This window comes from Balaenoptera musculus, chromosome 4, assembly GCF_009873245.2.
Source record: "Balaenoptera musculus isolate JJ_BM4_2016_0621 chromosome 4, mBalMus1.pri.v3, whole genome shotgun sequence".
Classification (NCBI taxonomy): domain Eukaryota; kingdom Metazoa; phylum Chordata; class Mammalia; order Artiodactyla; family Balaenopteridae; genus Balaenoptera; species Balaenoptera musculus.
In genome coordinates, this window is record NC_045788.1 from 131,336,735 (window position 1) to 131,352,816 (window position 16,082).

General features: G+C 40.1%; 1 protein-coding gene across 5 annotated transcripts in view; it reads right to left on the bottom strand.

The window, feature by feature from the left end:
- The window catches only part of TIAM1 (TIAM Rac1 associated GEF 1), a 391,451-nt gene that overhangs the window by 66,853 nt on the left and 308,516 nt on the right, over positions 1-16,082 (bottom strand). For all 5 annotated transcript variants that reach the window (XM_036850153.1, XM_036850151.1, XM_036850154.1 and 2 more), the window contains 2 exons: positions 10,976-11,080; positions 3,921-4,002 (listed from right to left, as the gene is read on the bottom strand). In XM_036850153.1, the coding sequence (XP_036706048.1) occupies positions 3,921-4,002; positions 10,976-11,080 (187 nt within the window). The remainder of the gene's footprint in view (positions 1-3,920; positions 4,003-10,975; positions 11,081-16,082) is intronic.

Genomic DNA, 16,082 nt, shown 5'->3' on the forward strand with positions numbered 1-16,082 from the left:
AGGGAAGGTGGGGATTATAACCATCTCCTACAGTAACAAATCTGTACTCATTTGTATTATTTTTTAGATTCCATATGTGATATCATATAGTATTCGTCTTTCTCTGACTTATTTCGCTAAGCTGTGAAATAATATTCTCTAGGCACATCCATATTGCTACAAATGGCAATATTCCATTCTTTTCTCTGGCTGAATAACATTCCACTGTATCCATGTCCAGGCTATTGTAAATAGTGCTGCTATGAACTTTGGGGTGCATGCATCTTTTTGAATTAAGAGTTTTCGTTTTTTCCGGATATAGATCCAGGAGCGGGAGTGCTGGATCATATGGTAGTTCTATTTTTAGTTTCTTTAAGGAACCTCTATACTGTTTTCCATAGAGGCTGCACTAATTTACGTTCCCACCAACAGTGTAGAAAGGTTCCCTTTTCTCCACATCCTCGCCAAAATTTGTTATTTGTAGACTTTTTGATGTCAGCCGCTCAAGTCAGCATATTTTTTTCTTTTAAATAGGATAGCAGCAATGTAATTCCCAGCAGACCAATGTAATATGGTCCAAAATGACTGCCAACAGAAGACAGAGGGAGTTATTCAATATAAACCCAATATATCCACCCATCAGAAGGCTTAAGAGTTACAAAGACCAGGAGGCACCATGAATGGCATATGATCTTGAGAATGAAGGAAGTGATTAAAACTAAGTGAAGAAACGAAGAAGACAGACTCATACGTTGAATAACCAGAAGTTTCCTCATACTGAAATTCATGACCAAAGAAAAATCAGGACAACAAAGTAAACAAAATAGAAGTACTCAAAACCAGAGTCCAGGATACAGTGAAAGAGAGAAAGTGAGAAAAGTGCAGACATCTCTGACATAGAGGGGACACAAGACCAAAAGTCTAATAGTCTAACCAATCCCCAGAGAAGAAGGAATACTCAGTTGCTGAAATGATGCATTCATCCACTTCAAGGCAGCCTAGGGGATCATGCTTAGTCTATTACAAAACTATTTGAACTAACTTCAACAACAAGTCTGAGAGAGTCCTGAGGGCTGAGGTAGAGGGAGGGGCAAGAGAGAGAAATTAGGCAAGTGTTAAATCTTTCCATTTGTTTAGTCAGTGGAATTATTAAGTCATAATTTCCTCCCTAAAGCATTCTACAATAGAAAGCAGCATCTGGTTTATAGTTAGATCTTGTATGTGTGCTGATGTGTGCTAGTAACTTACATATACTGAAATTGATGTATAGCAGGAAGCTGCACTTAGGTGCTAATGTCAGAGAGAGGTGGGCTGAATTTAGAATCCTTGGGAGATTCTGAGGTCAGAGACAACCAGGTCTTCTTAGGACTCGGGGACTCTTTAGCTACTTGTGGGAACGCCTTCTGCCAACATCGAACTGGGCACTGAGAATAAATGATTTTACCTAAGGTTATTAGCCATGCGTGGCGGCTTTCCAAGGTGAAGTCCAGGAACCACTACAGATAGGCTGCAACTGACAGCGATGTAAGGACAGAAAGCAAGACTACAGCACTGCGAACCTCAGCGTCTGACACTGCCACAACCTCTAAGCAAGGGATTTTGTAGTTTACAAAAGCAGGGGTGCTCCATGACAGATCAGAAATGAAAACAGAACCCCCAAACCCCTGCTTCTTTATGTCAGGTCATGTGAGAAGCACGGCCAACAGTACCCTCTGGGTTGATGTCTGATGCCCTGTAACAGCTTCAGCATGGAAATGTAAACAGGTTCTGTGAGTACTTCAGCCACTTTAATAAAAAAAAAAAAGTATAAAAAATATAGCGGTTCTATGCCCAGTTTCTATTTCGGAGTCCCAAAACCAATCCATCTTTTTTTTTTTTCTTTGGCTGCGCTGCACGGCACATGGGACCTTAGTTCCCCCACCAGCGATGGAACCCGCGCCCCCTGCAGTGGAAGGGCAGAGTCTTAAACACTGGACCACCAGGGAAGTCCCCCAAACCAGTCCACCTTAGCATTTGATTCCAAGAGCTCAGAAATTCAGCCCTGTCTTGCTTCTTGCTACATTTTCCCCTTACTCAAGAGAAATGAACTAAACCAAAGACAAAAGAGGAACGGATATGGTACATTTCAGTTTGGAGGACCCAGATGCTTATTTGTAGCACTGCTACCAATTACTGCTTTAATTACTGAGGTCATGCTTCCGCTGCATAATAAGCCTTCAGACACATTTATCCCTTGCCATCAAAAATGTCCTCTGGCCTCATGCTGTCTTTAGTTTTAAGGTCAAGAAGTAAACAGCGTGAGGGTGTAACGGCAAGTGGCCAGGGGTTGGAAATTAGGTTCTCTTCATTAAGCCAAAGCACTCCAGTGAGTGCTCTGAGAGGTGAACTCGCTGCCTGCGGGAGAGGCTTCGGCAGGGATACTGAAGATGCTGCTGCCCACTAAAGGGTTTGAAGACTTTGAAATGTTAAAAAGCCTAATAAGTTAATTCAGAGAGAAATACGCAGTAAGCGAGCATATGCAGTGACCTTTATATCTTTCCACCAGGTCTTCTAGTTTTCCTTTTTTCCAGTACATAGTAGGACTACACTCTTCTGCCCACCTACCCATCCCCCCACTCCAGTCACCTACTTTGACAAGTGAATTGGGAGTGAGCCAGCACCCAAATCACCACCTTCCCTCTTTCCCCTTTGCCAGGAGACAGACAATGTCCCAGGTGGCAGGTGCTGCAGGCCTGGGTCCTAGAGTGAGGACAACATACAGAAAGGGTCCCAGCCAACCCACAGAGGATGCATGGTGAACAGGAGAAAGAATTTCACTGTTTGGAGCCACTGGGCTTTGGTGACTGTCATTGTCTCAGCTAAGCTCGCCCTCCTGACTGATGTAGCCCTGATACAGCATATGGGTTTCCCTATGTATTTCACTTAAGCACCAACTTCACTACTATCCAAGTCATAAAGTGTAATGCTAAGACTAGTCTTAAATCTGTGGAAAGGATTACATACTTAACTACACCAGAATGTAGACAATAGGAAAGCCTTAACAGAGCAAGCCTGACTGCTATTCTTTGAAAGGCCTGCTTATCAGTTTGGCTCCTGGCTGGCATCTGGGAACTGGGATTCTGGGAGGGTTCCCAACACCCTAATGTAGCTCATTGTGTCTAAAATCTGTACAAACAACGTGGTTTGTGCTGAACACCTGCTTTCCTCCTGGGAGGCTGGAATTTTGGTATATGCTGGGCAGAGGGTGCCTGCATGACCAGCCTCTCAATAAAAATCCTGGGCACTGAGTCACTAACAAACTTCCTACCAGACAACAGTTCACACGCATTGTCACAGCTTGTTGCTGGGGGAATTATGGACTTCTGTGTGACTGGAGAGGACTCTGGAAGCTTGTACCTGGTTTCTTCGCTCTTCACCCCATGTGCCTCTCCCTTTTACTGATGCTATTTTGTATAGTTTTGCTGTAATAAACCGTGGTCATGAATAAGCTGAGTCCAGTGGGTCCTCTTAGTGAACCAAAAAACCCAGGGGTGGTCTTGGGGACCCCAACTCCCACCAAAATAAGTTCCTTTAACATCATTTGTGAGGGAAAGGAGAATTAATACATATATTTGGGGGATAGAGGTACGAAAGGATAATTTCTTCATTACTAGGGTATATCATAAAATAAAATAATCTCCTCCCAGTGGATCCATTTCTTTTTTATTACAGGCGAACCCCGATGATTAAAGTTACAAAATTTAAAGCTGAAACCTTCATCATACCCAGGGTAAATATCTTTTTCCCCTTATTTTGGCTGCTCAGCAGAGCACAGAAGCCCGATGGGCTATCTGTTTTAAATAGGCCCCAAAGGCATTTTATTGAATTGTAAATAAGTGCATGTTTACACGGGAATTGTTTCAACGTGAAGAACACCAAAGATCAAAGAAAAAGAAACATACCATAATTATCACCGGCTGTATCTGACTTCTCAATCTGGATGTTCTGAGTGACTTTTGGACAAATTTCAATTTCTTTGTACAGCTGAAAATGACAAAGAGAAGCCTAATTAAGACTTCATTAAAAATAACTTAGAAATAGTCATCAATTTGTAAATCTAGTTTTTCAGAATTTGAAATCAAATTCTCATCACATCCAGTATTTTTCTTGAACTGACCCCATTAAGACTCAAAGTGGAAACTTAAACTCACATTCCCAGATTTAGCTCCAGTTCCAGTTTCTAAATAAATTCCTTGACATCACTCTGTATGTCTTTTCCCACCCTATATCTATCGCACACCTGAAAAATAATGCTAAAGTAATCGAAAATCTTCAGTACTGGGGAAAAAAATTATTAACATCAAGAAGAGGTTATAAAGATCTTGATATGGGATCCATAGGAATAGGAGAAATCTCTGTGCTTCCATTCTCTTCTGTTCATATACCATTTTGGCTCAAAAAGTGCACAATAGTACAAATACGCAGAGAAAAATTATAGCATTAAAACAGACGACAGATTATATAAATGATAATATTCTCTTTTAGCCATTAGATTACAGCAAATTACTGAAAAAACTGAAGTACATAAATCAATCACCTCTCTCAGAAACCCAAGAAAACATGGAAAAAAAAAATAAGAGTAACTGGCAGTTCACAGAGAAACTTTATTTCAATTAATTTAATTTATACTAGATGTCTGGACCTAGCATCATCATGGACGGTAACTTACGAAGGTTTTACCATGTGTTCTTGCCCTCACATGCTCTCTATGAGACAAATGTGATCCCCATTTTACAAATGAAGAGAAAAAGGCTACAGAGAAAGTACTTTCCTAAGGTCAAAAGACCAGCCTGGGCAGAGCTGGGATTGGAACCCAGGTCTCACCGGCTCCAGCACTGAAGTTCTCCCCATTACACTATAATGCCTCCCAGACTGTTTCCTGGTGGGACTCAGGGGTACCACAGTAAAGGGTACCAAACCTTACTTCTTCAGTATGTAAGCCAAAGGCCACTTCCAAAATTTATGATAGAAATTCCAAAACAAATTAACGTGTCAAAGGCTCATATAGAACTTAAAATTTGTCATTTAATTTCAAAATGAAAATCTATTTTGAGCCAAAGTCAATAACAGAAAACTGTCCTTTAGCACTAAAGGGAAGTCTCGGTGATTATTTAAACTTGCCCTCACTCATCTCAGTCATCTGTCCAGAAATAATTTTGTTCAGACAAGTATGAAAAAAATGCAGGTCTCTTTCTCTTCACTTTCTTCGGGCAGTTGACAGGTGGGAGAGGAGAGCACAATGCTTAGGATTCCGGAGTCTGGAAGACCGGCTGCTGTAATACTAGAAAGCCAAGGGGTGGGGCAGGGGCTGGGAACACTGACCCAACGGCCTGGATCCTCTAGAACACCCTAATTTAATGCAACTTCCACCAAATGCATGACTTAATGTTGAGGGCATAACTTCATGTGGTTTTCTTTCTATACTTCAGAAAAAGTTTCAAACCAATGCATTCTGAAGTTAGAAGAAATCAGTTCTATTAGATCTACTGGTCTTTAGTTCAGAAAATTACAGTCACCAAAACTATACATACCAAATCTAATCAATTTTATGATTAATTTGTAATGTCATAGAATGCTCAATAAAATGTTATGAAATGTATTCACTTCGACGTATTTTGAAGCTTAGTTTAATTTTTTCCATTTCCTTGAGAGCCAAACTCTCCCCCTAGGTGGCAGTATATCACCGTTTGTTCTAATCATCTGGAAAATTCCAAATGGTTTTCCATAGATCCCGTGGGAATTTAGCTTTGTAAATAAGCTTTCCTATTCTTTTATAATATTACCTCCTCTCTTCTTCGTAACTGGTGTGAAAGTCTTTGTGTTTTTTACCAGTTTCAGACAATAACTTAGTATAATATAGACAGGGCCCTTGGCCACGGTCCTTAGGCTGGCTGGACTAAAATTGGGTTTGGTAAAAAGCTCTAAAACATGTAAAATTTCAAGAAGGAGCTGCACTTTAAAATATATTTTCGATGCAATCATAATATCTGAAACCAGAAATTTTGAAATTTCGTAGTTTTAAATGTATCTTTAGCAAAGAAGTATCACACACATTCCATTTATTTATTAAATTTATTTGTTTATTTATTTATTTATGGCTGTGTTGGGTCTTCATTGCTGCACGCAGGCTTTCTCTAGTTGCGGCAAGCGGGGGCTACTCTTTGCTGCGGTGTGCGGGCTTCTCATTGAGGTGGCTTCCCCTGTTGTGGAGCGCGGGCTCTAGGCGCGTGGGCTTCAGTAGTTGTGGCTCGCGGGCTCTAGAGCACAGGTGCAGTAGTTGTGGTGCACAGGCTTAGTTGCTCTGTGGCATGTGGGATCTTCCCGGACCGGGGCTCGAACCCGTGTTCCCTGCATTGGCAGGTGGATTCTTAACCACTGCGCCACCAGGGAAGCCCCCTTTTATTTTTATTAAATCAGTGATGCTGCATGTTTCCCCTCTTTTCAAAAACCAGATTAAACACCACCAGACGTTAAGAAACAATCTGATTACCCTGGCACTTGAATTATCACGAAATCACATTCATTTCTTACCAGGTCTCCTTGGCGTGCCTCGTCCAAGCGACCATCACCCATGGCCTGAACGACAGCTCACTAGCCTCCTGCCTGCTCTCCCAGCTCTTTCCCTAAGGCCCTAAGGTCCATGGGCCACACAGTAGCCGCAGTGAGCCTATTAAGACAGGAGTCAAATAATGCCCTTCCTCTCTTGGGCTTTCCCTTCTCACTTGGGCCCTACAAGCCCTCCTGCTCTCTCTTCTGCATCCTCCCTCCTTGTGCATCCAAACCCCTCCCCCACCCCACCTTCCCTCTCCCCACCACTCCCTCACTTACCCTCCTCACTGATCCTCCTCAAACATGAGTAAACCACCTCTACCATCACCCCCCTCCCCTTGCCAGGCGTTACCCAGCTTTGTTTCCTGAGCCTAGAACACTTTCCTCCAAAATACCTCTATGACTCACTTTCTCACCTCACTCACCACGCTGTTCAAACATCACATCTAAAGGAGCAGCACGATCGCTTTTAGATGTCTATCTTTCTCTGTCTGTTTGTCCTAACTTTTTCTTTTCCCGCTCTTAACATCCCGGGAAATATTACACATTTACTTGTTTTTGTTAAAAATATTTACATGTTTTTATATCTGTCTCCACAAACTTGAATGTATTTTCCAAGAAGAGTAGAGATTTTTCTGTGTATCTCAGTGCCTAAAACAGCTAGCATGGTGCCAGGCACACAATAAAGGCTAAATAAATATTTGCTGGATGAATGAATCAATCGATCAATCAGTGTTTCTGCAAACTCTTTATGCCCACCTGTCACTTTAAGAAAAACAGATTTAATATGGGTTTTCAAAAAACCCAGGGCCTCCATATTTATTAGCATTCTATAGATTGGACCCAATAACCAACTAATCATGAAAAAGTAGCCAAATGGGTATCACTTATATTAGCAAAGCAGATAAGTAGAGAAGTAGAAAACTAACTATTCATGGTCTTTCATAAGCAAAAGAATCCCCAGCCCCACCAAATAAATGCACTAGACTCTCCAAAAAGATCTTTAAAATGTAGTACACACTTTCGCTAATAACTATTGACCTTACTACTCAAGAATACTTGACAAAACAGTAGCAGAAAATAAAATGTTTTGGGACAGTCGTCTATGAATGAGTCATTTTTCAGGACAGGACTTCAAACACCTGTGAGCTTCGCTAGTCCAGCAAAAATAAAAAGGAGGTAGGTTATGGAAACCAATTAGCCATTGGTGGCCTGATACTTGTTCAGTAAGGGACAATAAATCAACTATCTGTAAAATCTCAAAAAGCATCCAAGAACACTGTGTGTTCAGAAACCCCCCGCCCTGGAATGACATTTCATACCAACTTAATGGCCGAAAGCACAGATTGGAAACCATGGACGTATGGATAGAATTCAAGGGGTCTGTGAACTGGGGTGGTGAAAAAGCCTGAAATTTTTATATTCACTAACCTGTAACTGAAACTTAGTATTTCCTTCAATTATAAATGAACGGAGGCAACAAACACGGCAATATGAGCAATGCCTGTGACCTTGTCAGAAACAGAAATCACAGTTATTTTTATACCACATTCTAGTTGCTGCTAGTATCTCAAAATACCAGTTATGCGCATCACCACTCCAGAACAGTGGCAGGTGTTAGACCTACGCTGGGTCTTGTTATTTAATGAGCTAATAAGTAAGCACGTATATTATCTATAATTTAAAAAATATTTCTGATAACTATTTCAACACAATTAGGCCATAGGTAATCCTATGTATTCTATATATTTCATGCAATTGAAAACATTATTCTGATATGGGACTTAGGGGCTTTACCAGGCTGCCAAAGATATCCTAAGAACAAAAAAGTTTAAAATCTTGGTAAAAACAAGAGGTGACCGTGAGCAATACTCACTCACAATCTGAACAGTAAAGTGAGTAAGACTATGGCATTTACTTCCTCAGGAATCTCAGAGTTGGAGACCTTCTGTAACAGGGCAAGAAAGAATACCATAATCTCTCTGTATTTTAGATTCTTTTTTTAAATAATTGTAATTATAATATGTATATAGCAGTGTAGATACAGAATAAGTGTGGCACACCTTAGTCTCCTATACTGGATGAGACCGCACAATGGCCAAGACTTAAAAATAATAAGGGAGTCAATATAATTTCAAAAGGTATGTCTTAAGCATGTACTGTGTGTAAGATATGAAGGACATGGAAGTTGCTTAGGCGTGATCCCTGTCATTTAGGACACAAAAGATTCATTAACTCTGAAATGCAAAATATACGATCTAATAGCTGTTCCAGTGTTACCAGCAAAGCACTTTCCTTTCTTAAGTAAGAAAAAGGGTTTTCTCTCCTCTACTCACAGAGCACAAAGTCAGGGCTTTCCCCATGCCAGAGAAAAAAATAAATCAGCCACTGTTAAAAGCACCCTCCTCCTCTGTGTTAAACTTAGTGATTTAAGTGATGGTTGAAAATGGTCATTTCGTTCTTCTATTTCGTGACATGATAAGAGTATAATAAAAGCACACCCTCTCTTATATTTCATTAAAAACACTTAGAGGGACATGAGGGAAGTTTTTAAGATGATAGAAATGTTCTAAATCAGGGGTCCCCAACCCCCGGGCCACGGAACAGGAGCGGTCCACGGCCTGTTAGGAACCGGGCCGCACAGAAGGAGGTGAGTGGAGGGTTAGCAAGCAAAGCTTCATCTGTATTTAGAGCCGCTCCCCATCACTCGCATGACCGCCTGAGCTCTGCCTCCTGTCAGGTCAGCGGTGGCATTAGATCCTCATAGGAGCTCGAACCCTACTGTGAACTGCACATGTGAGGGATCTAGGTTGCACACTCCCTATGAGAATCTAATGCCTGATGATCTGAGGTGGAGCTGAGGTGGTGATGCTGGGCTGGGGAGTGGCTGCAGATACAGATTATCATTAGCAGAGAGGTTTGACTGCACAGAGACCATCATAAATCAATTGCTTGCAGACTCATAGCAAAACCCTATCAGTGAGTGGCAAGTGACAATTAAGCTGCATCTTATGGAGTAGACTAGACATAAGCAACAGACTTCGGGTGTCACTGTCTCCTATCACCCCCAGATGGGACCATCTAGTTGCAGGAAAACGAGCTCAGGGCTCCCACTGATGCTGCATTATGGTGAGTTGTATAATTACTTCATTATATACTACAAAGTAAGACTAATAAAGTGCACAATAAATGTAATGCGCTTGAATCATCCTGAAACCATCCCCCACCCCCCGGTCTGTGGAAAAACTGTCTTCCATGAAACAATTGTCCCTGGTGCCAAAAAGGTTGGGGACCGCAGTTCTAAATTATGACTGTAGTGCTGGAAACACAACTGTCTGTATACATTTGCCAAAACTCATCGTATTGTGTGCTCAAAATTGATGTTTTATTGTAGAGAAAGTAAACCTCAAAAAAAATTGATTAGAAACAAAATTCCCTACTAAACATACTAAATTTTAAATCACGCTTCCCCTTTTCAAAAAAGAGACTATACGGGTTTCAATTTTCAGTTCTGTTTTCTGTGGTGAAAGGCTGTCTGAAGTCATACTGTTATCATTCACAGATCCATGGCAAGAAGCTACGTGGCCCCCAGAGGAATGACTAAGTGCAGAGAAAGAAGAACAAACTCCAAGAGAGGGGGCCTGGCTCCCAAAATGTTTCTTTCCTGGAACTGAAAAACGTACCCTTTGGCTAACAAAAAAGGAACTCGTCATTATTTTACCATGTTACCATGACAACAATTTACTGAGCATCTACTATGTGAACCATTATCTCTAATCTTTGCAAAATCCTAGAAAGTATTATCACCTCATTTTTTTTTTTGCCAAGACCACATAATTAGTAAGCAACAGAGTCAATATAAAAATCCAGATCCAGTTCAGAACCCAAGTCCCATCATGAAACTCAAACCCACGTAAGTGTGCCCAAGAATCTATATAATAAATACAATTCCAAAAGGCCAGGACACATAATTAGATGGCAGCTTTTTCACCCAACAGGATTTCACCCACCAATTTCAACATGCAGGGAGAAGTCAGACAAAATCGGAGTTAGTACTTTTTATCTGACAACAGCCAGCTCACCTTTGAGTCACCCATTTAAAACATAAGACTGTCAAAGCTACAAGGAAAGCTAGGCATAATAACTAAAATTCTATCTGAGAGTCAGTTCTGGATTTCAATTTTTCATGATGGCACAGCATCGTTCCCTGCATAAACTAAGGTGGCATTTTCACTCTGCAAAAATATTGTGATACGTAAGGCCATCTCCACAAACTCAAGAGCGCTGAAGGAGGCTCATTTATTTTAGAATTTGTTCCACTCCACCAACCACAATTAGCATGAGCACACATATAATTTAAAAGTAGTCTCCTACAGAATGTACTTGGACAATAGACATAAAACATTACCAGCTCATAAATGTCCTCCTCGGGCTTTGGCACGTAGTGTTGCATCTTGTTTTCTATTAGAAATTTCAGGCGCAGGTAATGAGCAGAATAATCCAGTCTATGTGCCTGGGACCAAAACAAAAAAAAAGAGGAGAAGAGAAAATGTCTTTCCAACAGTAAATAGACATAATTAGTTTTCCACTGATACACTGTCATCTATTCCCGAGAATAATGGTGATTTGCTACTGAAGGGAGGTATAAAATTTCTATACTTCTTACAAGGTTTACACCCAAAACCCAAACTTTAATTTTCATTGACTATATTAATAATAGCCCATGGGTATCTTATGATCAATGGAAACAAAAAAGTCACATCCTCACTTCTGCCTATCTGATCCATTACGCTCTTCAACACTGGGTTTGCAAGAAAACCTATCAGACCCAAAAGGCCTTTAAACATAATTTCCAACATACATAGGTGATGAGAGAAGAAAAGTGACAAGAAAGGCAAGGAAGGATTTACAGTGACAGAAGAAAGCTGTGCCCAGGCAAACTTATTTTTTTAACCACATGGGGACACTGGGACAGTTGTTCACAGTTCATTTGCAAGTGAGTCGGTGTATAGACAAGGCATTTGGATTTCAGTCTTATTTATATACACCCCGAGTGAGACTCCCTCCGGGGCCAGCGAAGACAGGCATGTGTCCAACTTTGGAAACATAATGAATGACTTGCCCAAAGAAAACAATTCTAAAGCAGTTAAGGATTGAAATTTCCAGGCCTTCTCCACTGGTCAGGATGGGTCAAATGATTTTTTTCTATCTAGGAAGTCATTCGTGAATTAACTTTGTGGAAAAGGCAACAGTGGAAACATGGTTTTATAACTAACATCCTCAATTCACATTCAAGAAGATGCAGAGGAAAAAAGAAAAAAATGCTCTTCAAAAGTTACATGGCAAGATGAAAATGTATTGCTAGAGAGAAAATGTTTCCATCAAGTCTTTTTTTTAAAGCATCCTTATCTTTTAGAGATTTATCCTGAAGTACTAGTAGATAAAGATACTATGTCTGGAATCTGCTTCCAAAATCATTCAGAGCAGGGGGTGGGAGTGAGTTAGTAAATGGATGAAACATAATTTGATATTATAGAACCTTGGTGATGGTGACACAGAAGTTTATTACATTATTCTCTACTCTTTGTAAATTTGAAGTTTTTCATAAACATAAAATCTCTTCACACCAAAAGCTCAACTGATGAGAATTATTTCAAAATAAGTGAAGTTAATTTTTCACTGGTTGAATGCTGTTTCTGTTAACCTTCTTCCCCCCGGCCCCAAATTTTAAAACCAAACTAAGAACATTCTAATAATTATTCCAATAATAGTCATTCAATTACACCTAACAAATTCTGAAGTGTGCCAGATACTGTGTGAGGCAGTCTTCAGGAGTGTGGGAAGGGGCTTGCAGAACATGGAAGTTGGGGAGAGTGGTGACTTTGCCTCGTAATTAAACACACATCCAAGACAGGGATCCTGCATTAGAGAAAAGCACAGTTATGGAAAGTAGAAGTGAGTTTGTTCTAAACGCCTAGCAGAATGATAAAGAAGTTGTCTATAGTGATTCTCGGGAACCTCCAACGTGTATCCTATTCTGATTAACGTGATAGTCTGAAGCCCACCGTCCGAACACAGGCACCACTGAGGCAGCACCTTCCTTGCACCTGGCTTTCGGGTTTTCGTTGTCGGTACTGAAAACCAAATGCTCAGTGTCTGCCAGACCCAGATCATTGATGTCAAATACCCAGGGTGGATGGGTAAGCCAGGGAAGCAAAAGTAGGGAAGTTTCAAAGTGTGCTACCTACTGCTTGTCAAAGAGCCGCCGAGACAAACAACAAAATAATAATACTTAGGGTGCTACGATAAGCAAGAAAAGTTTCCCTCACAGAGATAAAAGCTGCAAATGCTTCCCACCGACCTAGATCCCCACTGAAATCTTTAATTAGAAGCAAAATATTTTGGTTCACCATCTGTTTCCAACTGAGGTGGGAGGGAAAGAGAAATGAAACTTCATGGGGTCTTGGTCAACAGGAACAAATCCACGTGGAAACCTTATCGTCATCATTAATCAACACTTTGTAGACACTCCCAATGGGGCTGCCACTTAGACAGTCTTCTGGAAACCAGACCCAAACAGCCACCTCACCTAAGAAGCTTCGGGCTCCTGAAACCTCAGTGAGAAAGAGAGATGTTTGGTGCCACGGGCAGGCACCAAACGTCTTAAGGTGGTCCTGATGGAGACATCATCCCTTAAATGCTCCATGCTGAAAACATTTATACAGATGCACAGAGAACGCCAAACAACGGCCGACACCTTGAAGTGTTAAACAAAGCAAAGAGAACAGAGCAACAGGAATAAGGGTGGTTCTGGCCGTCTGTCCTCCCCTCCACCACTGTATTTTTCAAACTTCCTTAAGTTACAATGTCTTGATAACTTTGAAAAATAAAAATGAGCACATGTAACAAACATAAAAATTATAATGATCTTATTTGTAACCCAAGAGCCCGTGGTTTGGTCAGTAAACAGTTACCTTAAAAATGGGACTTTGGATCAATATACCCATGTGTCTTATCATTTTGGTAAATGTTTCTCAATTATGAGCCCCCATTAGTCATGGCTGGTCTAACATAAAGGGAAAATCCTAATGAATTAACTAAATCAGATCATCGGAACTCTCAAGAATTTCATGCTCCTCCAATATTTACAAGTCAGTATCAAGGCAGGTTGAACAACTTACCACGTTCACAATCCATCTATGTGCAAGAAAAATTCCAAATATTAATGAATATTTTTTAGGTAGTAATTCTAAAGATTTGGCCTGCTTTACACTTGTAAAATGTTCAATTACAACGCAAGAGAAATTCAGCTGGGAAAACAACTTAAATGGTCCAAATTTGTTTTCCAATGTTCATTTACTTAAGTTACGTAGAAAGCATTTGATTCATTTTGAGACAATGCAATCCCAAATCATACCATAAGACAAATGTTATTTGTTTAGTTGGCATGTTTTAAAAAATTTTCATCTTCCTATGACTCCTTCAAAGGATGAAATAACAAAACATCATGTAGGTCTTTTCAATAAATAGTTTGAGTCCATTAAAACAGAGAATAACATGATCTTGAAATCCACCAATGTTTTTCTCTTCCATTTCTCCTCATATTCTTCCATTTCAATCAAACTTCTTCAGGAAACATAAACGCATGCAGTTAGGACATACAGAGATCCACGCATGCGCACACGCACACACACACACACACACAAAGTGCTACTGCAGAATTTCCGAAATACTTATCCTCCCCTTCAAGGTGATTTTTATTGTTTTTAATGCCCATGGTTATTAGAATATCCAAAGCCACAGGTCTACAGAGTGAAGCCATGAAATAAATGCCCATGGTCACATGTGAACAATAACAATGAGTATGAATAAATGAATTTCTTTGCAATTATTTTAGTAACTGCAATGATCAGAATATGTCCACAACCCATAGGCCAACACGGTTACCTGCTATATTTAGCAACAATCACTTTCATAACACTCATAACATGAATTGAACATGAAATGTAGATCTTGAAACAGTTACTATACCAGAACTTGACTGGTGCTCGGATGGCAGATGACAAACTGATGTGAAATGATGTGGATCAGACAGAATAGGAAAGAGAATGGCTGAATGCAAGAGACAGAAGAAAAAGATTGATTATTAAATATTAGAGAAAGCACCCATCACCAACGTTGAGAATGACAATAAAGAAATAAAAGACAGACATTCTGACAATCACCGTTGTTTTCAGTCCCTCCTCCAAGAGAAAAAAAAAATCACTCAACATTAATCAGATCATTAATAACATGTGGCACTGTTTTCCCCATTATCTCTTTCCCTCTGAAGAATAAAATCGGCTCCACTAATTACAGTAAAGTGTTTTCCAAAGAAGCAGCAAGCTTTAGAAGGTACCTGGCTCCAAGCACACTATATAATTTATCCTACACGGGTGCTTTTCTGGAGACCATCAATTTCTTAAAGTGCACACAAAATTTTTCTGTTTTTAAACTCAAGAGATGTAAGCTTGTTCCACACCTTATTTTTTTTTTTGTCTTTATTTCTATGTTTTTGGGGAAAAAACCTGAGGATTCAGGAAAAACTGGGTGGGATGACCTTTTCTTGTTAAAAAAAGGGATGTGTGTCGTAATGATGCCATTAAAACCCTGTCAAGTGACAGAAATAAACCCTTTATAGGGGAACTGGTCTAACTCATTATCTAAAGATGGTCTCTAAGTTGCCACGACAGTATTATTCCTCCCTGATTCCCTTAGTTTCTATCAAAGCAAAAGCTTGAAAAGTACCTAAAATCACTATTTTCCCCACTCACTATTCAATTTTCCACCAATCAATGTTTATTGCTAAACTCTGACCTACCCTCTGATACCTGCTGGAGTCTAAAGCCAATGTACACAGGAGGCTCCAAAGCAATGCAACTCCTTGGAAGGACCCTCCAGAGTTTGGCTTATACAAAAAGCCCGGAGTCCTACTTCTGACACCTTCAGCTGCAGTTCTGAGAATACTTCCCACAGCTCTGCAGAATATTAATGGGTCTCTAAAGAATCGTGCTAATCTATAAATAAAAGAATGCAGAAATCCTCAATAGACCAATTTTGTTAAGTAATTAAAATGAAAAATGTGAACAGAAATACCATTATCTTTAAAAAGCTAGAATGCGGGTACATGAAGGAGTCAAAGCATGCAAGAGTGCGTCATTTATTTTTAACACCCATGTGGGAGCTGATTGTAGCTTTGTCCTGAAACAAATGGTCCTTCTACTTTTCCTCCACAGAAGACGATCCAACAGGCTTATCTGAGCCAGAGTGTTCCATTTCTCCTTCATATGAAGCCATATTTTTCCTTTATCAAAGCCCTAGCGATTTATTTTTTTAAGAACAAAAATTGCCGATTGCAGAATTATAGAACTGAGGTAGTGAAAGTTATTCCACATTTATAAACCACTGTGTTGAATGAGGAGGTCCAAAAATATCACTGTATTCATCCAGCTTCTTCTAGGATAAAATGATGACAG